Source organism: Microcaecilia unicolor, chromosome 1, assembly GCF_901765095.1.
Source record: "Microcaecilia unicolor chromosome 1, aMicUni1.1, whole genome shotgun sequence".
Taxonomy (NCBI): Eukaryota; Metazoa; Chordata; class Amphibia; order Gymnophiona; family Siphonopidae; genus Microcaecilia; species Microcaecilia unicolor.
The window spans coordinates 262,317,769-262,340,488 of NC_044031.1; the positions used below are offsets into that span (position 1 = coordinate 262,317,769).

Sequence of the window (22,720 nt, forward strand, 5' to 3'; positions counted from 1 at the left end):
GCATACTGAGAGAGATCGGAGAGGTTCTGGCGGGTCCTCTTAAAGATTTGTTTAATAAATCCTTGGAGACAGGGGAGGTTCCGTGGGATTGGCGAACACCGGATATGATCACAAAAATTGGTGACAGACAAGAAGCTGGAAACTACAGGCCGGATGGCCTCACTTTGGTTATTGTAAAAGTAATGAAAGCGATACTGGAGGAAAAGATAGTGAATTGCCTGGAATCAAATAAGTTGCAAGATCCAACACAACATGGTTTTAGCAAAGGTAAATCGTGCCAAACGAATCTGATTGAATTCTTTGACTGGGTGACCAGAGAACTGGATCGAGGACATGAGCCAGATATAACCTACTTAGATTTCAGCAAAGCCTTTGACACAGTTCCTCATAGGAGGCTCCTGAGTAATGGAGTGCCTCAGGGATCGGTGATGGGGCCAATTCTGTTCAATATATTTGTGAGTGACATTGCCAAAAGGGTTAGAAGGTAAGGTTTGCCTTTTTGCGGATGATACCAAGATTTGTAACAGAGTGGACACCCCAGAGGGACTGGAAAACATGAAAAAGGATCTGCAGAAGCTAGAAGAATGATCTAGTGTTTGGCAATTAAAATTAAATGCAAAGAAATGCAAAGTGATGCACTTAGGGAGTAGAAATCCACGGGAGATGTATGTGTTAGGCAGTGAGAGTCTGATATGCACAGACAGAGAAAGGGATCTTAGAGTGATAGAATCGGAGAATCTGAAGGCAAAAAAATACTGTGACAAGGAAGTGACCATAGCCAGAAGGATGCTAGGCTGTAAAGAGAGAGGTGTAACAAACAGAAGAAAGGAGGTGTTGAAGCCTCTGTACAAGTCATGTGTTTGCATGTCAAGTGGTGCAACTCTGCATCAACTAAAGGCCGGTGCTGGGTGGCTTGTACGGTCTGAGTCCCACGTATAGCGATCCAGTTTAGGATGGGCAGGAGAGAGCTTCAACAGAAACTACAATTATTTGGAATGTGAGGAGAGTGCCGGGCTGACTTTTACGGTCTGTGTCCAACAAAAGACAAGACGGATTCGGATAGGCTGGAGTGAGATTTGACGGCAACTCCAGTAGTTGGAACATAAGGGCAGAGCCGGGCAGACTTCTATGGTCTATGTCCTAGAAACATCAAATAAAAACCATGATTAAGTATATATCACATTTATTGTTGATTTCATCTTAGATTGATAATGAATGTGACTGTTGGGCAGACTGGATGGAAAGTTGAGGTCTTTATCTGCCATCATTATGTTACAATTCTATCATAAAGGCAATTTATTTAATTTTTTTTTCAAATGAGTCTTCAGTTTAAATATATTAAGACGTTATTTAGCCTTATTTTTATGTACTGCTTCTAGGAGAAGTTGAAGAAGTTATTGCATGGCCTAATGGTTCACTAAACTGAAATGTCATGGGAATATTTATTTATTTTCAGCACTTGGTATACTGCAAGTGATCCCTGAGGCGACTATGTGGTTTACAATTTCTATCACAGGTACTTTGCATTGTCCCTAATGGGCTCACAATCTAAGGCCCCTCTTTTCTAAGCAGCACTAAGAGTGCATTAGCGTTTTTAGTGTGCGCTAAATACTAAGTCGCCCACAGGAACATATGGGCGACTCTAGCGTGCACTAAAAAGCCAGCATGGCTTAGTAAACAGGGCCCTAAGTTATATATTGTAGCTGGGAAATTGGAGGGCTAAATGACTTGACCAGGGTCACACAAAGCTGCAGAAGGAACTGAACCTGGTTCCCCAGGTTCACAACCCACTGCACTAACCATTAGGCCACTCCTCCACTCATAAATTCATCATGAATATATACTTCATGACGACACTTTCTGCTACATTTGTGGTGAGCTCTGTCTGAAGGGCCATAGAAGTGGAGGGGTGGTCTAATGGTTAGTGCTGTGGGTTTTGACCCTGGCAACCTGGGTTCAATTCCCATTGCAGCTCCTTGTAACCTTGGGCAAGTCACTTAACCCTCCATTGCCCCAGGTACAAAAACTTAGATTGTGAGCCCTCTAGGGAAAGAAAAAGTACCTGAATATAATGTGTACAGCGCTGCATACATCTAGTAGCACTATAGTAGTAGTATCATGACTCCACTAGTGAAGAAGGACTATGAACAGTAATTTGGATATAAAGTTGGTGATCAGGGCAAAAGCTGAATTCCCCATGTTAGCTGTTCCTCATGTGCAGTTAATCTGAGAGCTTGGATCAAAGGTTCCCAGCCAACTATGCCCAATGACAGAGAGAGAGGAAAAAGATCATGTTACAGACTGTCATTTCTGTTTGCTTCCAAAAACAAAAAAAGTGAATTTCATATTCTGATCTGCCATTGGCCTTGAGACCAGTGCCACAGGACAACAGTTTTCCTGTGCTGAAGCCACCAGACAAGTACACTTTAGACATTGATGATGACAACGCAGCAGACGAGACGCTGGACAGTGAAACCAACAAATCTCATCTAAAAACTCAATTTGAATTAATGACTTGGACAGTAAAGCACACATTTCAGCCAAACCCAGTGAGACAGAAATACTGCAAAGCTCTATTCTGACTCAGGGTTGTAAATTCTATAAGATTAACCCAAATGTGTTGAAAAAATATATTCCTGAAATTTGTTCTTCCCTTTAAGTTATCAAGAAAGTAGGTGAATATCAGTGTGGGATAAATTATTATTACATAACTTGTAGATGTTTTGAATATCAGTGCTCTCCATAGAACTTCTGACCCTGCCCCAGCACACCTGTAACCCTCTTCCAATTTAAACTAATAATCCTCTGGCTGTATAGCAACTTACAAAGCCAACAGTTGTGCATTCTGTGGGTCATGGAACTTAAACAGATGCACTTTTTTCTCTGGAGTTTTTTTATACAGCTGCACCCTTGCATTTTGTCTCTACCTCATCAAGTTCCCACAAACCTTGGTACAGAAGTGAACTTCAGTTTCTCAAGCATCAAATGTGGAGGGCAGAAAGGCTCTGGCTCAAAAATAAAACCTCTTCCAATCGTCAGAAATGTCATCATCACAGAGAATTCAATTTTCATTTGAAAAAAACTAAATCACTGTACTACCGCAATCATATTTTGAAGGCTCCTTATCCATCCAAAGAACTGTTTAGTATTTATAGGTCTTTTACCTCTATGCCTCAGTCTTTGGAATCACTATTGCGACTATCTGCAGATACGCTGGCTCAATTTTTCATTTCCAAAATAATCTCCTTGCAGGATTATGTCCTCTTCAATTTTCCCCATTACCCTTTTCTCAGCCGACTATGTTCACGGGTTCAGCCAGGTGGGATTCATTTGAACCACTTACTTTACCTTCCATCACTCAGTCAAACATATGAAGCCTTCCACTTGCAACTTAAATCCATTGCCATCCTCCTGGCTCTCCTGTCCTACTTTGGGTCCTCTGCCTTTAATTCTTCCTGTATTTATGGGGTCTTTTACTAAAGATTAGTTCGAGTTATCTGCAGCAGGGCCCATAGGAATAAAATGGGACCTGATGCAGACAACTCAAGCTAACCTTTAGTAAAAGACCCCCTTAATCTCAGTCTCTCTACTGATGAGTTTCCTAGTCCTTGATAATCAATAGAAATAAAACATGGAAAAGAAAATAGGATGATACCTTTTTTATTGGACATAATACATTTCTTGATTAGATTTCAAAGGTTGCCCTTCTTCGTCAGATTGGAAATAAGCAAATGTTGGTAGATGACAGTACATATGAGCGAAACATCAAAGCATTTCAGTGACAGTCTAACAGGATGGGGGTGGATAGATGAGAGGGAGACAGGAGAGCACTGCAAGAAAACCCAGATGTTTGTTAAGTTCTGTCTGGTGGGTGTCAAAACATTTAATCATTTTGGCTTCAAAGGTCTTACGTTCCTAGTCTTTGGAAAAACGTCATTGTACATCCCATTTTGAAACAACCTACCCTAGATCCAGCTAACCTTATTAATTATCGTCCTGTTTCTAATTTCTGTCAAAAATTATGGAGAACGTTGTGTTTCTTCGACTTTCTGATTTTGTGGCAAAAACTCTGGCACTTCATCCCTGTCAGTCAGGTTACCGCAAGTTCTATAGTAGTGAAACAGTCTTAGCTAGTGTCATTAGTAAAATTCACTCTCATATTGACAACTGTTGTGCATTAGTCATTTACTTAGACCTGTTGGTGGCCTTTGACTTAATTGACCATTCTCTTCTTTGACTCATCTTCAATCTATAGGCCTTTCTGGAATGGTCTTAAAATGGTTTGCTTCATTTCTCTCTGCTCATTCCTTTAAGGTCACTTTAGGCATAGAAACCTATGGAACTTTGGAAGGCTAAGATGCATATTTTCAAAGCACTTTGGGAGGCTAAGTTCCATAGGTTTCTATGGAACTTTGGGAGGCTAAGTGCTTTGAAAATGAGCCTGTAAGTGCTTTGAAAATGAGCCCCTTTGTCTTCTTCCACCTCTGCTTCTCATTCTCTTTCTTGTGGTGTGCCACAGGGGTCTACTCTCTCCCCCTTTCTGTTGAATTTGTTTCTTAGTCCATTAGTGACTCTGATTCAGAGTTTTTTCTATATTATATATATGACAATATCCTTCTCTTGTTCTATGCAGGCTCTGTTACTTCTAGTATTTTTTCACTTCAATCCTGCCTCAATGTGGTAGCTCATTGATTACTGTCACACACAATGGTTCTCAATCCTAAAAAAAAAAAACCAGTTGCTTGCTGGATTACCACACATTCTTTTGGCAATTTCCATCACACTGATACAATCATTCTGCTACCTAGGAGTAACTCCTGACTTCCAACTTTCTTTTGCTCCCCATGTCTCTTCTTTGCTGGTTATAAAAATAGATTATTGCAATATTGTCTTTGCAGGATTGCCAAAGTTTTCCTTGAAAAAGCTTCAAACTTTACAGAACACTGCTGCTCATTTCATTTGAAATGTCAGTAGATATGATTCAGTTTCACCACTTTTTCAGAAGCTTCATTGGCTTCTCTTTGCCTATCGAATTCAATATAAAATACTTCTGACATTCAAAGGCTTTCAGAATGGGTTTCCTTCCTTATCTTTCTTCCCTTATTCTCCCATGTGGTTGCTATGTTCATAAATGGTCATCTTTTGATACTTCCTGTCCCTAAAGCCTACTAAGTATGAACGAACACATCATAGTGCTTTCTGTTTTTTTTCTTGCTCCTGCTTCTTGGAATAATCTTCCATTAGATATCCACATAGTGAGCTGTCCCTTCCCAAATTTAAAACGGCAATCAAGACCGTGACAGAGTCCTGGTGCCCTCTTTCCTTTCCCTTTCTACCTCTCTTTCTTCTTTAGTTTCTAATTACCTTATTGTTCTTTCCCCCTTGTTTTTTGGCAGGGAAGGTCGAACACTGTCCGAGTGTTGTCTACTCCCTTCTTTCCTGTCTTTTATTGGAGTTCTTTTCTCATCCTGTTATATTTAATATTTTAATGTAAACCACTTAGCTCTGTGTATCAGTTTAGGTGGTATGGCAAATGTATTAAAGAATAAATAATTGTGTGGCCAGAACCAAGCACTAATCACATAAGTGCTTGTAAATATCAACCTCAGCATACACAGACAAACAGAGCTCAAACTTCTTGAGCTCTTACTGAATAGAAAACATGGACCTTTCACTGTTCCCTCTAAGTCCAGGAAAATTGTGTTGGAATCATTTGAATGCATACATTAGTGTTTTTCCAGATGGATGGATAATAGCAGACTTAAGCTCAACACAGATAAAACTTCACCACTGCTTTTGGTTCCTAACCACTACTTAATTTCCCTATCCTTGTTCCTTCTCACCCAGTACTTTCCTCGCCCTTAATTGTCTTGTCTGTCTGTATTTTTAGATTGTAAGCTCTATCGAGCAGGGACTGCCTGTGTCAGGTGTTCAGCGCTGCGTGCGTCTGGTAGCGCTCTGTGCCAGAGCCGGTGGTGGGAGGCGGGACTAGTGGTTGGGAGGCGGGGATAGTGCTGGGCAGACTTATATGGTCTGTGCCAGAGCCGGTGGTGAGAGGCAGGACTGGTGGTTTGGAGGCGGGGATAGTGCTGGGCAGACTTATATGGTCTGTGCCAGAGCCAGTGGTGGGAGGCGGGGCTGGTGGTTGGGAGGCGGGGATAGTGCTGGGCAGACTTATACGGTCTGTGCCAGAGCCGGTGGTGGGAGGCAGGACTGGTGGTTTGGAGGCGGGGATAGTGCTGGACAGACTTATATGGTCTGTGCCAGAGCCAGTGGTGGGAGGTGGGGATAGTGCTGGGCAGACTTATACGGTCTGTACCCTGAAGAGAACAGATACAAATCAAGGTAAGGTATACACAAAAAGTAGCACATATGAGTTTATCTTGTTGGGCAGACTGGATGGACCATGCAGGTCTTTCTCTGCCGTCATCGACTATGTTACTATACAAATAATAATAATAAAACTGTTTTGCTTTGGGTTAACGGTAAATCTTTACCATTTCCATCTATCAATCTCATGTTAGATGGGAAACTATTTCATTTCAGAAAGCCATCAAAAGCTTTCATCAGCAATAAAAAAAAAGGAGTGGGAAATAGACCAGGCTAACCAGAGACAAATGAGGAAACTTCAGTCGACTGTAGAGATAGTTTATTGGTGAAGGCTTGACACAGTATTGTGTTTGGTAGCCTGCATCAGGAGTCTTTAAATGAAATATACAACATCAAATGGTCAATATACATAGACACAAGAGGATGGAACAACTTGGTCTTTAAAACAACCTGCGAGTAGAAAATACATGGGTCCTAGAATGAGCAGACACGGCTTCAAAACAAAATTAGTATCAGCCACTTTTTTTAAAACATATATTTGCAATAGGTCTGCTCTTAATTCTCAGATGATATGCAGAAAATAGCACCAAGCAGTGACTTTCCCAGCACTGATTACTAAACTCTATTTAGGATAGTCTTCTAAATAGGCTGCAAATAGGTGGGAAAATGTGGGGTGCAAATGCTTCAAATAAATAAATAAATCAATCTCTGTATAAACTTCAGTTATCAGAACACTGCTGCTGGCATACTGTTCCATAAAACTAGATATGATCGTGTCACTCCTTTGTTTTTGATCCTTCACTGGCTGCCTGTCCATGCTAGGATACACTTTAAGGTCTTGTGTGTGGTATTTAAAATAATGAATGGCCTTTGTCCAGCATATCTCTCTGTGTTAATTACAATTCAATCTCCTAAAACTACCACCAGGTCTCTGCTTATTAATAAGTTTCAATAGCTGCTTTTTTCTAGGCCTAGGCTGGCTGGTACTTCCAAGAGACCTTTTGCACATGCTGTAGTTCCAGTCTGGAATATTTTACCTCTTGAGATCTAGATTGAAACTAATTATCTAAGGTTTGGGAAATTATTGAAAACCTGGTTTTTCTCACGTTGTTATTCTTATTTTTTTTTTAATTATATATTTGTATTTTGTGCTGTCATTGTACTTTTTCATATAGCTTTTTTTTTATTACTTGACCTTAATTTGTTTGTTCACTGGTTTCTTATTATTATTGTAAACCATTCTGAGCCTTAGGGTGGACATAGTATATAAGATCATTTATGTTAAGTACAAAAAACACTCCAATACCTTTTTTTTTGGCTGATGTCCCAGGACCTCCCACTACCATTGGGACCCTCACCCTCCTGCACACTACTCCACTGAATCTCCTTGAATCAAAAAGCAACTGGAGAGACACCCTTTATCCAAATGAAAAGGAAAAGGCTCCTCTTCCCCTCCTATGGAGCACTTGAGAGCACAGGGACTTAGCTGCCACCTACTGTTTCCTTTGGTCTACAACAGTCCATGATTCATTGAGCCTCCCCCTTTTAATAATCCTAACTTCTAGATACATTCCTTTCACTATTACATCACTGCCTCTGAACCACCCCAGAAAATGACCTCTTTTATACATTGTAACAGGTAGGGTGCACTCAACAACCAGGAAATGACATTCCCTGGTTACAACCCCCCAGCAACTGGTTGCTCTTAGCAGTCTTTCACTGTGGCAACTTTAATTAGGTCCTTTCAGAAGTTATGCGGCTCTCAAGTTCCTCCCCCCCCCCCCTTCTTTCCCTTGTTTTAACTATGTTCACTTTATAAGTCACTTAGCTTACATTTTTCCAGAGTTCAAGGCTCATCAGTTTAAAAGTCCAAGAGCCTCTGACAGTCTCTCCCCATGGTATAGTTTCATTCCATCAGTTATCACTATTTCCCACTCCATGGCTGTCAGGCTCTGGCAGATACAGCATGTAAGTTTCTTTAATTCTGTCAAATCTTCGATAATGGTCTCTACTCCAATACCCTTCATATCTCCATACCTTGTGGTTCAAGATCAGCTTCAAAATAAGTGCAGTCAGTGTAATCTGATTCAGGCATTGGCTCTTTAGCTGTGCTCTCAGAATTTCCTACATCCATTAGGGGTGGGTTCCTCTAGCCCAGTGGTTCCCAAACCAGGTCCTGGGGGCACCCCAGCCAATCAGGTTTTCTGTATACCCACAATGAATATTCATGACATAGATTTGCATGCAGTAGAGGCACTTCCTCCCTCCACTGGACCTCCTATGGGAAAAGCTCTTAGGAAACTGAGACCCATGCTCTCCTTCAGTTCTACTCCAGCCTGGGATTTCCTGTCTCCCTGTGTGTTCCCTTCTCTTCAGGAAAAGCTGCCCTCATACTAGAATGGTTCTTTAAGCCTGACTCAAGATTCTGAGCGTGGGCACTCTCCTGGGTATAACAACATATATGACACAAAATTACACTGGAATGAGACCTAGGGATCTCTACACCTGCAAGGGTCTTTTACCATTTCAGCATGCTCATCTCCCATTGATGGTTCTTCCAGCCATAGAAGGCCAAGGTGTGACTCAACTCTCATTGCCCTGGTCAGAGGGCTTAGCCTGTGCAAGTTCATCTTAATCTAACTCATTTGAATATGGCTGTAAAATTACCAACACAATAGGGTTCCACAGTTGTTGCCATGGAGATGGATGTTGCACTAATGCACCAATGTGACCATGTACTCACCCCAGTATGGGAGGGAGGCTTTTAGTTATGCCTCCTTACATAAAAGCTGGGAGGACAGGAAAGGCTGCCAAACCTTCTAATGTTCCACAGGCACCATTAGCATTCCTAAATCTATATCCACTAATGTGGATGAGAAGAAGTGTGTACTATTCTCTCTAGGAACAAAGCCGTTAATAAGCGAATGCCCTCTCTAAGATGTCTGTTTTAAAGACCTGGCTGTTTTCAATTTCTGCTGTGTTCTGCTATTTCCAGCAAGGCATTCACTGCTTCATGGAGGAGATCACTGAGGATTTTTTTGTTTGTTTTTTTTGTTTATAATTTCAAAAGTTTAAACAAGAAAAACTATTTCTTGTACTGAAAGAGTAATATCACAATCCAAAAGAATATAAACATACACAACATATGTTTTAAGTGATAGTTACAAATTAAGTCCACAATTTAGGGCAAGGCACAATTCAAGAATTTATCATCAGATAATTTAAAGAAAAGAGTATTTATTATTTTTTTATTGCATTTGTATCCCACATTTTCCCACCTGTTTGTAGGTTCAATGTGGCTTACATGGTTCCAGAAATATGGGAGCATATTCTGGAGTAAATGGATACAGAGAGAATAATGAAGTTGAGTAAGGCATTTGAGGTATAACCCCGTACCAACTGCACAGGGTTAGGATAGGGAGGCAGGAGATTTGTACTTTTGTCTATTATCGTGAATAATTAGATCGTGATTATGGTGGTATAGGAAGAACTATCCGGGTAAACATCACCTTACGGAGTAGATATTACAGGAACTACTAACAGAGGAGGCAAGACCGGGTCTTGTTTAGAGTCCAAAAAGGACAGCAGATGATCACTTTCAAAGAAAACATGTTTAACTGATTGCAATTTAATAACACATTTACAGGGAAAATTAAGCAAGAAAGTTCCCCCTAATTGGAGGACACATGTACGAAGTTTCAAAAAATGTTTGACGCCTTTTTTGAGTTTATCTCAGAATTTGTTGCTAATATTTGATCCGTAGGTTTCTTAATATAAGGTAAAAGATAATTAAATTCTTGATACAGGCGGATAAAGTTGCTCTGAAATCACTGAGGTTTTTATTGGTATGAATTTCTTTTACCTTCTCTATGCATTTGTCCTAAGAAATGTTATTTCTGAATGATCTAACCCTGTAAGTTCTATGTTGTGGGCTAAACTGGTAAAAAGTAATAGAAAACCGAAACAAATAAAATGTAAAGACCCAATGATACTGTGAACATCTACTAAAGTGCCACTACAGATAATCTGCTATAGAAATTTCCACTGATATAGGAGGGGCATTTTCAATATAATGTCCAAGTCCAACTTGGAACGTTTTGCAAAAAATGTCTAAAATCTGAAAAGGAAAGAAGGTAATTTTTTGAAAGAAAAACGTCTATCTTTCTTCCGAAAATACCGCTTTGAACAAGGTTTTGTGATTTGGACGTTTCGTTTTTTTGGGCCATTTTGGGGGGGAAAAAAGACTGTACAAAACGCACAAAATCAAGCCATTAGGATGTAGAAGGAGCCAGCATTTTTAGTAGACTGGTCCCCCTGACATCCCAGGAAAGCAATAGGGCACCCGAGGGAGCACTGCAATGGACATCATAAAATGCTGCCACGTACACATCTCACCATTGCTCCCTTACCTTGTCTGCTGAGCACCCCAAAAATTTTGCTACTATTGAGATTCTGTTGCTACTATTTGAGATTCTACATGGAATGTTGCTAGTGGAGGAGTAGCCTAGAGCAGTGGACTTTGATCGTGGGGAACTGAGTTCAATTCCCACTGCAGCTCCTTGTGACTCTGGGCAAGTTACTTAACCCTCCATTGCCCCTGGTACAAAATAAGTACCTGAATATGTGTAAACCGCTTTGAATGTAGTTGCAAAAACCTCAGAAAGGTGGTATATCAAGTCCCATTTCCCTTTCCATATTTGAGATCCTACATGGAATGTTGCCACTATTGAGATTCTGTTGCTACTATTTGAGATTCTACATGGAACGTTGCTATTCCACTAGCAACATTCAATGTAGAAGCCTGCCCTTGCAGATCAGCAACGCGGCCACACAGGCTTCTGTTTCTGTGAGTCTGACGTCCTGCACGTACGTACAGAAGCCTGCGCGGCCGCATTGCTGATCTGCAAGGGCAGGCTTCTACATGGAATGTTGCTAGTGGAGGAGTAGCCTAGTGCAGTGGACTTTGATCCTGGGGAACTGAGTTCAATTCCCACTGCAGCTCCTTGTGACTCTGGGCAAGTCACTTAACCCTCCATTGCCCCTGGTACAAAATAAGTACCTGAATGTGTGTAAACCGCTTTGAATGTAGTTGCAAAAACCTCAGAAAGGCAGTATATCAAGTCCCATTTCCCTTTCCCTATAGAGCAAGGGTTCTCAACCTAGTCCTTGGTACACACCCAGCCAGTCAGGTTTTCAGGATACCTACAATAAATATCCATGAGATAAATGTGCATGCACTGCTTCCACTGTATGCAAATCTATCTCATGCATACTCATTGTGGATATCCTGAAAATTAGACTAGTTGGGTGTGTCCTGAGGACAGGATTGAGAACCCCTGAAGTAGAGGGATTATAGAAAGATAGATAGATATACTATAAATAGATACAGATATAGATATATTTTCAGCACCTGCTAAAAATATTATGGTGGGGTACAACCAACAAATAAGGATGTAATAAAGCAAAATTCAAATAAGGATGTAATAAAGCAAAATTCTACAAATGGTTACAAAATTCATGTTGCAAGTATATCCAAACACCTTTTCTACAGCCAGAAAAAAATAATCACAAGCCAACAGCTCTAAATAATTGCCTAATTAATAATAAGGAACCAAGTCATAAAAGAAGATTTTCTGAATGCTTTTTACTTCACTTTCTCACAACTCAGATGTTAAACCCCAATTTGTTAAAAAAAAAAAAAACTTGCGGAGTTCTTTTTTTTTTTTTTTTTGTCATTCAATAATACAGAAGATGCTTTGTGCTGAGTTCTAACAGGTGTGAGATTTCTTTGTAAAATTCTAGGCTGGCTCTGAGCTACAAAAGTATTGTTTTTAAAAATGCTTAAAACGTATTGAGTTGGAATGGCAAGCTCTGCCACTGGGCCACACTATCAAATATCTGACACATTTCAATAACCAAAACTCCAAAGAAGTGACAAGCTTAATTTTAAACACAAAAATGCCACTAAAATAGAAACACTAACTATTGAGCAGGACTTAAGGTGCCACCCCCCCCCCCCCCCCCATGAGAACATTAATTTTTTGGAAAACCTTTCACCCCTGGTGGCAATATATTATTAACTCTTATGTGGTGCCATTATGATAATTACAGAGTAGCAGAGCCAAAGACCTTCTCATCATATTCTGCACATCTTGAAAACATACAGAAGTGATCGTGGCAGGGAAGGATAAACTCTTTGCCCCAAGCATGGACAGCTAGCAAAAAGTGTCCCCTCTGCAACATGAACAAAAACCAGTATCATTTTCCGACATCTGTTCTTCAAGCTACCAGTTGAGCACAATAAAGCTGATATATTGTTACAACCTTGAAAACAGCTTCCACTAGAAATGAATACAACTTGAAACTTGGTATCATCAGTTTCAGTGAAGTCACATATTAAAATTATGTTTTGTCCCACGCTTTTATTTTGTGACCCAGCTGACAAAGTGCAATCAGACAGCTCCACAACTTCCAATATACAAGAACCACCACCTTTTAGCAGTGGAAATGAGAATGAACAGGGCCAGTACAAGCAGGAACCTTTTTCTTTACCAGAGTATCCCTTCTACCAGTGGGTAACCAGGATTGATATTTTTGTGTGGGGCCTGAGGTCAACATGGGTGGATACCAGCCAGGTACATGTTGGTCGGTCCACCTCTTCTTTGGTTGACCCAACTCCAAAGTGGAGGGGCCATGGCTCACCCAGGCCTACCTATGGCTACACCTGTTCTTGGCAGGTATATAAAGAGCAGCCTTTAAGTAGAAAGCTTCAGCTTGTCACTCAGGGAAACCCATTAGCACGGAGCATAGTATCCGAGTTACATTATTTTACAATCTTCAATTCAAACCTCACACATAAATTTCTGCATGTTTAATACAAACCAAAAGCATTTAAGGAAACTTCACTTCAGAGGCTAGCTAACAATTATTTCTTGCACAAGTGAAAGATGAAATTTGTTACCAATGTAGCAGATGGAAAAAAAAAAGTCGGGGAAGGGCAGGCCAGAAGGAGAAACACGTGAGAAGAGCATGCTGATTTTGCAGTCCATAACTTTTAATAATATATACCAGGAATGCAGAATAATGTATGGTCCCGGAAGGACTGCCAGACTGCAGCCCAGAGACCCAGGCTCTGCTGACAGCAACCTCTCCAGCCAAGAGGCCTAGGGAGAGAAAGCAAAACAGACTAGCACAGCAGAACTGTCCGCAATCCCCATTTTAATTTATACTTCAGCTTGGCAGCTGCTTTTCGTCAAGACTTCGGGAGAGAAACCGCTGATCGATCGGCTTCCCGTTCATTCTTCCGCCGGCTATACTACGCCCCACTCCACAACAAAAAAAATAAAAAGGAGTCGAAACCCGAATGACTAAAACCCCCCTGTACCCCAGGCCTGTCAGAGAGCAGTCATCGCCTAATTAGCATTTACACCGACCGATCCCCGGAGGATCGATCCGTCAACTGGGGTGTCAGGTCAGGTGCACAACCTTTTCGTGCGCCTCCTTTCACAGGGGCCCTAACATGCCCCGTTTCCTACCCAGGGCTTTGTGGACGTGGCAAAAAAAAAAAAAGTTCCTCCGGAGCAAAGATCACAGAATATAAATTACGTCTATGCCTCTATATTACACAGTATTACGCTGCTGAACTGCAGGTGCACCTGTAAGCGAAAAGTTTTACACGTAGAATAACGAACGGTGATTTCTTAAATACAATCGTCTGGAAACCCAAATAAACACCTGATTCATTCCAGGACTTTACTCTTTTGGGGAGGTCGGCAGCACCTTTTATAACACTTTTCAACAACACACAAAAAGGAGGTTGGCAAAGAAATGTGTTTCAAAAGCGTTTGTCCGCTCAACTGCAGAGAGGACAGGGGGAAAGCCGCATATAACTGTCAGGCAATGACTATACACTTTTTCTAAAATTTCAAAAAATATATTTACATTGGTTTTCCTTTGAAACCTATAGTGATCTACAAAGAACTATGGCTGCTTTGGGAGACGTTGCTATTACCCATCACACCTTTTACTACCTTTTCAGCTTACCAACTTAACTGAAACTTTTCCACGGAGACCTGTTTGGGAATTGTAAAAGAAATCACAGTAACTGCAACAAAAATGGGAAAACACAACTCCAACAAAACGATACGCCAAGATTCAGCCTCAGATCTTTGCAAAGCCCCCACTAGTGGTGCTGGGGGAAGAGAACGGATGAGATGCAACAAGGTCAAACCCCACAAGTTTCCGAGCCACAGATCCAACACGATGCCTGTTCCAAGGGAAGTTCGGACTTGACCTAATAATACCCGCAGGAGCTACACTAAAAACCCGGAAAGCTGGGGGAGGGAGGGGGGTGTTTAGATCTGGAGGAGGCAAATAATGTTTAGGACAGAACAACTAGAAACGCTATTTGGAGCAGGTCCACTTTTCCAACGCGAGTGTGTATTTGTTGGGGAAGCGGGGAGGTGCCGCTCTCCAATCCCCTTGGGTCTCTTTACCTGTTCTGCCAGCCCTGGATGAGGTTGGTGTATTTGCTGAGCACTCCCTCCAGCACTCGCCCCTTCGTCCTCCCTCCGCTGCCGGGCGACGAGCCGGCCGAAGCGGCTCTGCTGCTGCTCTGGCTGCTGCTGCCCCCACCGCCCTGCCCCTTCTCCATAGCCGCCGCCGGGGCTGAGTGCAGCGATTCCCCCCACCCCGGAGCCCCTTCCAGGCACTGCCGCTAGGACTCCATCCGCAGGAGCTTCCCCCCCCCCCCCCCCCCCCCGAACACTTTCACTGCTGCACGAGCTAATCTCCGCCCCCCCCCCCCCGCCCTCCCCCTCCTTCACTCCACCGCTACCACCATCAACACAACCCGGATATACAGGGACCTGCCCAGGGCGAGCAGTGTCACTCCCACTCCGATCGGTGCACACGTGGGGCTACGGCGATCTTTTGGGCTTCCGTACACTCACAAATATTGGGAAATAACACCGCATTTGCTTGCTTTTTTTGAGTGGGATCGCAATACTCTCCTCGGAAAAAGATCTGCCTTGATGCCAGCCCTTACATTTCCCCACCCTCCCCTCTTAGGGGTTGTTGACAGACTGGGAACATTTCACTGCCTCCTCCTTGCCAGCTTGTGCAGTAAGGAAGCTAATTAGCTGCCGGTATTTTGCAAAACCGGGAAGGAAACCGGAGACACCAGAAACCACGTTCCCCAAAGGCTTTTCTCCCATAACAGTCAAAGCTTTGTGAGTGAGCGACCTTGTCCTTATGTAGCAGACATCTTCCACCATGCCCCTGCATGCCCTCTCGCCTTCCCAGGACCCCTCCTGGATTATCCTCCCCTTCTCTGTCCTGTGGCTGAGGCTCAGCTACTTCTTGCAACACAGACCTTTCTTACAGACCTTTGAACCTCACTGTGCCAGGCTGTATCACTGTTCATGCGCAACATCCGTATAGTACTACTTTTCCCTTCACTAATACAATATATTATGAACTAATGTAATCTTACTTTAGAACAAAATCTGTAGTTTGTTCTTGATTTATTTTATGTTCTGTCAACTTGTCCTCTTGCTGACTGCATTACACAGGGAGCTCTCTACCACAAGAGGGCCCGGGGAGTAGCGTTCACTTAAAATATTTGTTCTCAACCTGTTTGACACACCTGACAGACTAGGTTCAGTCTGAACCCTAAAATTTACAGCTGAACAAAAATAATATCCTAAATATTTCAATATTAACAATGCAAGGGAAATACACCATGTTCTTAATCAGAATTTTTTTTTATAAACACAATGATCAAATTTTATTTTTTCTTTAAATAAATACAGACTGTATGGTAACCGGGACTAATGTGTTGCATACAGCTTTCAAAATGGGGTTGACTGGTAGGCAAATTCATACTAACTTACTGTCCACATCAATAAAGTTTTTACCCATTACAGAGTATAGAGATAGGGATGTTTCCCTTACAGCTTGTCATACAAAACAAATATATATATTTAAATTCTGGTGTCACTTCAGTAACAAAAATTCCTCCACTGCCAGATACTGTAAAGTAACATAAAACCCTGCAAATATTCTTCCCAGATCTGCAACATTTCTAGTTGGGGCTGGTGACAGTAGTTATCATTGGGGGTAGTGGGGAACCAGAAATAGGAACCAGTTAATGGGGATTTGCCTGCTCTCCCCAGCTTGCAGGCTCAGGTAGGTAAAGCACAGGCTTCCTGTCTAATTTGTCAATTTTTTTTAGTGACACACTGGTTGAGAATCACTGCCATAAATGCAGCCAAGCAAAATTACAATTTTCTTTCTGACTTTATCTCCTTGTACCCCAGGTACCTGTTTAGGTTGTTGAGTATCTTCGGATTCTTGATTCATTGTATCAATGTGTAGGAGCTTGATGTAGTAATAAAAGGAAATAGAGCAGGGACTGATTAACCCCCCCCCCCCCCCCACCCCTGTTTACTAGTGGCTGCCAGTGTGCCAATGCCGACACAGTCCATTCACTTTGAATGGGCTGTGTCGGCATTGCTGCGCGGCTTAGTAAGCAGGGGGGTAAGTGCTGTATGTTGTCCTCTGGAAGTCCCGAGTTTGGTGCAGGTGGCTAGGGAACTGAGATTTTTTTGGGTTTCAACTCTTTTTATTGTGTTTTGAAAATATAAACGTACCCAGGCACTGCAAGCTCTGAGACACAGAGATAAACAATATTTGCCAACAATAGAAATGTTGTATCAATATCAAAATGAAAGTCTCTCAAATATTAAAATTTCAAACCTAAGCAATAGACGATGAATCGAGCATATGTATAGCCTTTTTACACACACAACTGTTCCTAACTGTTGCTTAGGTTTGAAATTGTAATACTTGAGGAATAGAGATTTTTTAGGGAATATTCATTGCCCCTGGGATGGAGGGAGACTCTCCTGCTTATTTCGAAGGAGAAGGGCGGCCATCTTCCGACACAAATCGGGAGATGGCCGGCCTTCTCCCAAAGCCAGCCAAATTGGTATAATCGAAAGCCGATTTTGGCCAGCTTCAACTGCTTTCCGTCGCAGGGCCAGCCAAAGTTCAAGGGGGCGTGTCGGCAGTGTACCGAAGGCAGGACGGGGCGTGGTTAAGAGATGGCCGTCCTCAGCCAATAATGGAAAAAAGAAGGCTGGCCCTGATGAGCATTTGGCCGGCTTTACTTGGTCCCTTTTTGTTCACAACCAAGCCTTGAAAAAGTGCCCAAACTAACCAGATGACCACCGGAAGGAATTGGGGATCACCTCCCCTTACTCCCCCAGTGGTCACCAATCCTCTCTCACCCCCCCAAAAAATTATTATTTTTTTTTTTGCCAGCCTTTATGCCAGCCTCAAATGTCATACCCAGCTCCATCACAGCACTATGCAGGTCCCTGGAGCAGATTTTAGTGGGTACTGCAGTGCACTTCAGGCAGGCGAACCCAGGCCCATCCCCCCTACCTGTTACACTTGTGGTGGTAAATGGGAGCCCTCCAAAACCCACCTGAAACCCACTGTACCCACATCTGGGTGCCACCCTTCATACCTAAGGACTATGGTAGTGTTGTACAGTTGTGGGGAGTGGGTTTTGGGGGGGCTCAGCACCCAAGGTAAAGAGAGCTATGCACCTGGGATCATTTTGTGAAGTCCACTGCAATGCCCCCTAGGGTGCCCGGTTGGTGTCCTGGCATGTGAGGGGGACCAGTGCACTACAAATGCTAGCTCCTCCCACAACCAAATGGCTTGGATTTGGCCGGGTTTGAGATGGCCGCCAATAGTTTCCATTATCAGCGAAAACCAATGGCAGCCATCTGTAATGCCGGTGATCTCTAAGGGTGGGCCAAATGTTGAGATTTGGCCGGCCCCGACCGTATTATTGAAACGAAAGATGGCCGGCCATCTTGTTTCGATAATACAGTTGGGTACGCCGCTTAACAGGGCCGTCATTACAGATGGCCGGCCCCATTCGATTATGCCCCTCTCTGTTATCATGACGATAGTAATACCTAGTGGCTAGATTTAGGATTGTCAGGACTGTAACTGCCATGGATGGGCTGTGTGAGATGGGAAGGGAACTGAAAGGGTAAGGGTGATGCATTTGATATACCACCCTCTTTGGTACAACCAAAGTGGCTTACGTTACATACAGGTACTTTCTCTGTAACTAGTGGGCTCATAATCAGTTTTTTTGTACCTAAGACAATGGAGAGTTGAATGGCTTGCCCAGGGTCACAAGGAGCTGCAGTAAGACTCAAACTTATTTTCCCATGCTCTCAGCCCTCTGCAGTAACCATTAGGTGAATTAAGACTCCCAGTGCTGTGATCTTTTTTTGTTGCCTTGTGTAAACACCTACTCTGCTGTGTGCACTTACAGACTGTAGCATTTATAATATTCATCATTTTGGATTTAATTATTCAGCTGTTCAAATCTGAGACCAACAGAACTTACATTGAGGTATGTGTTTGTCTGTGAGTGCATATCTGACTAACATGTCAGGCTTGTAGTGGCTGGTAATGGGAGTGGCCTCTATATCCCAACTGAAACGCAATAGGTTAAAAGGATAACCATTTTGAAGGTTCAGAGCAATACTGGTAATTTTCATAGCTTGGAATGAGGATTTAATTTAGCCAAAAATAACTGGTTAGTAGCAACAGTAATGAGATTGAAAGGGCCAATGATCAAATGCCATTCTTCCTTTCATAACCTGAGAATTTCCTTATCCCTTGTTTTTTTTCCTATGAGTGTAATAGGTTAGTATTTCACCCTGCAGTAACAATAACAACATAGGCTGCTGTCTATAGCCTGCATTATCTGCCTCACTTTGGTGAACAAGAATTCATTGGAAACTTCCAGTGAAAAGACTTCAGTGTTGGAGAGCCAGACTGAAACTCAATCCAGATTATGGCGTGATCAGAAATCTCGAATAGGCCTATAGTCTGTGTGGACTTCTGCAAACAGGCTACATATATCTGAATGAAAATAATAAGAAACAGCAAAAGGAATGGCAAGTCAAATGCAAAGTGCTGATAAGGAAGACAAAGAGGGACTTTGAAAAAAAAAAGATTGCATTGAAAGCAAAAACATATAGTAAAAACTTTTTTAGGTATATTAAAATCAAGAAGCCAGCAAAAGAATCAGTTGGACCGCCAGATGACTGAGGGGTAAAAGGAGCACTCAAGGAAGACAAAGCCATAGTGGAGAGATTAAATTCATTCTTTCCTCGGTCTTTACCATGGAAGATTTGGGAGAGATACTGATGCCAGAAATGGTATTCAAAGCTGATGAGTGAGAGAAACTGAATGAAATCTCTATAAAACCAGAAGATGTAATGGCGCAATTTGACAAACTGAAGAGTAGCAAATCGCCTGGACCGGATGGTATTCATCCCAGTGTACTGATAGAATTGAAAAATGAGCTTGAAGAACTATCTAATATAATAATTTGCTCCTGCAACGTTCCAATGAGGCTACCTGCGTTCGTAACCATCTCCTGACGTCACTCTCCGACAGTAGAAGCCTGCGTGCCTGACGTCAGGAGATGTTACTGTGGTCTCGCTGTCTTCGGACTGTGCATCTCCTCCGCAACCCCACGTCCCTCTCGCTTCCCGCTCAGGTATCGGTGCCGGTCGTTCCATCTTCACTTACCGAGTCAGGGTTACAGCGGCTGCCAGCAGCGGTAAAAGGCGTGCAGCCTAGGCCCTTTTCTCTCTCTCAGCTGTGGTCCCGCCCTTGCGGAAACAGGAAATGAAGGGTAGTTTTCGATCAATATAAAACATTTTAAAAAAAGTCTGGGACAATCAATCTGTAAGGCTAGCTAAGGGCATTGCCAGCTGTGGGAGAAGTCAAGGAACATGAAAACATGATACTTCTTCATCTTCAATAAATGAGTAAGATCTTATGTCCAGAGCTGTTGGCAAGAAATGAGCATGGTAGTGCCAGGGATTGCATTTTTCATCACTAACTTTGCCTCACCTTATGCTGACTGTAATAACCAACAAAGAAAGCCCAGTTCAGTCACACACACTGTATTAGTGCTCTTTTGGAGTCTACGTTTTAGCTTTTATTCCTGACCCCAAGCCTTTACACAGAAAGGGACAGTACTTGGAGGTATGAGTCCGAACGGAGCTAAATCAGTATTGACTACAGGAAAAACTGGAGCAGTGGCATTGAAATCACTTACAGTGTACATTATATTATGTATAATGCCTTTCATTCACACAGTCTGTTATATACGACATGTGCATTATGTACTGTAAACCCTCCTAGTGGTGGAGTGGAGAATTACAATAAATAAATAAATAAATAAATAAATTGTGGTATAGAAATGTCAAGGCTTCTGGTAGGATCCCCAATTAAACTCCACGCAACCAAGGGATTTGACAAGAAAAAATTTAGATATTTTATTAAATAGTAAATAAATAGATACACTTGGATATATTTCTTTAAGTTGGTACCAATCGTTAAAGTTGTGTGGTATTAAAAGAAATAGTACCGGGTGTTAAATACTTTGCAATAAAGTACAAAGGCAATAAGGTATTTAAATTTACAATTAAAATTACCAAGGTCCCAATTCAACTTCTGCAATAACACAGAATATCACAAGCATTTACACAAACTTGACAGTTACTTCGCTCCTTCACTACCTCTGCTACTAAAACTCAGTCACTTTATAACAAGCATTTTCAAGGACTACAGCATCACATAAGTACACACCACTACCCTTTGCCCTTAATGTAATTTAAATTCTGTCCCCCAAGAACCCCAACCCCTTGGTTCTCAAATCTTAATTTTCTTTTACAGGTTTCAAGGACTGCACATACACCCAGACTTCCCTCAGATAAGTGTGTTACAGTGGGTATGTACTGATAGTTAGTGTACTCACATTTGAGATTTTCTTTTGGGATAAATTTGTGAGCACTCAGAGGCAGATGATCAAAAGCAAACACGGGCACTAGAGGTCAATAACGCCCTACTAGCGTCCACGTTTGCTTCCGCCCGATGATCAGAGCTGGCCAGTGTGTGAAACAACATGCTTACCATCTCTAATTGTTAATTGCATGCAAATACAGGTCTCCCGCATTCCTCCATAATGGTCAGTGGGCAGCACACCAAACAAGGGCGCTGCTCCTGCTGCAAACCCTGCGCCAGCTCAGAACTGACATTAGGGTTTGCCAGCAAGGGAGGAATGGGGGAGACCCACTGAAGAGGTTTGACAGGTCCAGGATTCTCTCCCAGACCTGTCAAACCTTTAGCCTTACCAACCCCAACACAAGGCCTGGAGGTCCAGTGGACCTCCAGAGCCCTCCCCCCCCCCCCCCCCCCGAAACAAAAAACCCTGGTGATCCAGTGGGACCGCTAGCTTTTCTACCCTCCCACCTCACCCCCAACTTGAATAAAAATGCCCTGGTGGTCCAGTGGACCACTAGCTTCACCCCCCCCCCACCATCAACTAAAATGCCCTGGTGGTCCAGTGGACCACTATCCCTCTCTCCTAATGCCACCCCAACCCCCCTGCCCATGGACTACCTTGTTGTAGTAGATGGAAGAGGGAGAGACTAACTTTGGATGCCTCCTCAAAATGGCAGTGCCCTGCCTGGTGCATTCTGGGATGTGCTGGGCAGGGCTTAACCCTCCCAGGATGCACCAGGCAGGGCAAGGCTCTACCATTTTGAGGAGGTGCCCGAAGAGGAGGGAGGGAGTGCTAGTCCCTTCTTTCTCCAACTACTGCAACACGGTAGGCCATGGGCAGGGCGGGGGAGGGGGGTTGGGGTGGCATTGTGAGAGAGGAATAGCGGTCCACTTGATCACCAGGGCATTTTAGTTTATGTTGGCAAGTGGGATGGGGGTGAAGTTAACGGTCCACTGGATTACCAGGGCATTTTTGTTCAGCGGTGAGTGGGAGTGGGGAAAAACTAGCGGTCCCACTGGACCACCAGGGTTTTTGTGTTTTGGGGGTGGGGGGGCAGGCTTAGGTTTATTTATTTATTTGTTACATTTGTACCCCACATTTTCCCACCTATTTGCAGGCTCAATGTGGCTTACATAGCACCGTAGAGGCTGTTGCCAATTTGGTTAATAACAGATACAGTGTGATATTGTGATCATATGAGGTAGGTTGTTTTCGGTTAATAACAGATACAGAGTGATATTGTGATCATATGAGGTAGGTTGGGTCAAGTAGCAGGGTCAAAATTGGTGAAGATTATAAATTGTCCGGGAGAAAATCCAAGACCTGTCAAACCTCTTCTGCTGTTTGACATGTCTGGGCTTTTGACAGCCTTGGACCTGTCAAACAAGTGCAGGAGGATTGTGCCTGAGCACATACTCAATGCAAAAAAAGAAATTCAAGGGGAGAGACAAAATCAAAATCTACTACAAAGAGTCAATCCCACAATAGTCTCAA

At 42.7% G+C, this 22,720-nt stretch overlaps 1 protein-coding gene across 2 annotated transcripts in view; it reads right to left on the bottom strand.

Moving 5' to 3' along the window:
- The window catches only part of OSBPL10 (oxysterol binding protein like 10), a 407,162-nt gene extending 392,156 nt beyond the window's left edge, over window positions 1–15,006 (bottom strand). For both annotated transcript variants that reach the window (XM_030205974.1, XM_030205965.1), the window contains exon 1: window positions 14,826–15,006. In XM_030205974.1, coding sequence (XP_030061834.1) covers window positions 14,826–14,983 — 158 coding nt within the window. In that variant the 5' untranslated portion in view covers window positions 14,984–15,006. The remainder of the gene's footprint in view (window positions 1–14,825) is intronic.
- Window positions 15,007–22,720: the final 7,714 nt, after the last annotated feature.